Here is a 1,364-nt window from a genome sequence, read left to right as displayed (position 1 = left end):
CCCATTCCACTAGTCTCTCTCCCCGTCTTTTCTTTAACCTACTCAACAAAAATCCCAATCCCCGCTTTCCCTTTTCCAATTCATTCCCCCTCTCGATAATTCACAATTTAGATTCTAGAAACCCAACCTGACTTCTTCCTCCCCCGTTTTTTGGTTTTCTTCGTCCTCACCCACCAATGTCCAAATCCCTCCCTTCTTCCCCTCCGATCCCAAAACGGCAACCCCCTCCCACCAAAACGACACCGCTCTGATTCCTCCTCCACCGTCTCCTTTTGCATGCTATCATTATCATTATTACTATTAGTATTATAGTTATCTGCTCACTCGCTCCACTCCTATTCATCATCGTCATCATCAAATCCGACCCTTTCCATTACCACCAACACCGCATTCAAAGCCAATAAAAAATTAGATAAACAAATTGAAAAAGAAAAGGCGTTGACTTTTTTTTAGGGTTTGGTGGTGAAGAAGAAAATGGAGCAAGCGGTTGTGGACGACATAATAAACCGATTGCTGGAAGTTCGGGGGAGGCCGGGGAAGCAGGTGCAGCTCTCGGAATCGGAGATCAAGCAGCTGTGTGCCGCTTCCAGAGAGATTTTCTTGCAGCAGCCCAATTTGTTGGAGCTTGAAGCCCCCATTAAGATTTGCGGTAAACTTAATTTAGTTTTTGGTTATGAGATCTGTGCTTCAAATCTTGGGTCCCACGGGGTTTTCTTCGCGTTTTGGGTCCGTTATGATCTGAGTGACTTTTTTATGTTGTTTGGTGATTCTGGAAAGTTGGTTTGATTGTTTGGCTGCTACATGAACCTTTTTTATTTTGTTGTTTTTGGGTGGTTATCTGTGGGTTTTTTTTATTACAAATTTGCTATCTAAATTGCATGTTTCTGTTTTCTCTCTGTGTGTTGTAAATTGGTTTACCAGTGAAGTTTTGTGAAGTATAGGTTTGACTGAACTTTGTCTAGTGTTTTTCTTTGTCCTTGATGACGTTGTGGCTCTGGTAATACGGTTAAATTTGTGATTAAGATGTATAATTGCTCTAACTTTGGCGCTAAACCCTATTGATGATATTATAGAGATGCCTCTCATATGAGCATGGCGGGGTTTGACATATTAAGCCTTGTTTGTTTTTTGGTTTTTGTTTTTGTGTGTGAACTGGAAATTAAATAGTTTAGACGTTAGACTTGGTTAAAATATGTGGCAATCTAACTATAGCCGGATGCTAAAGGTAAGGATATACAGCAACGTAAACTGAACACGAGTTAATTCAATTAAAGATTTTAAAGTAAGATGTTGGAAAGCCTCTCAGTTGTTGAAGTTGTAGAAGTATTATTGGGAGTGAAAGAAACATTGGATACCTTTTATTA

General features: G+C 40.0%; 1 protein-coding gene across 2 annotated transcripts in view; it reads left to right on the top strand.

Annotated features, from left to right (window-relative positions):
• LOC107618001 (serine/threonine-protein phosphatase PP1) overlaps positions 10 to 1,364 on the top strand; it is a 4,986-nt gene continuing 3,631 nt past the window's right edge. The window contains exon 1 of one of the 2 annotated variants that reach the window (XR_002354548.1): positions 10 to 649. Coding sequence is in view for 1 of the 2 variants with exons in the window: in XM_016319909.2 (XP_016175395.1) it covers positions 475 to 649 (175 nt within the window). In the remaining variant the exon portion in view is untranslated. The remainder of the gene's footprint in view (positions 650 to 1,364) is intronic. The other variant, XM_016319909.2, reaches the window with a different exon arrangement.

This window comes from Arachis ipaensis, chromosome B09 (genome assembly GCF_000816755.2).
Source record: "Arachis ipaensis cultivar K30076 chromosome B09, Araip1.1, whole genome shotgun sequence".
Lineage (NCBI taxonomy): Eukaryota > Viridiplantae > Streptophyta > Magnoliopsida > Fabales > Fabaceae > Arachis > Arachis ipaensis.
The sequence above is the reverse complement of the archived record's forward strand: the minus strand, read 5'-3'. Positions and strand labels throughout refer to the sequence as shown.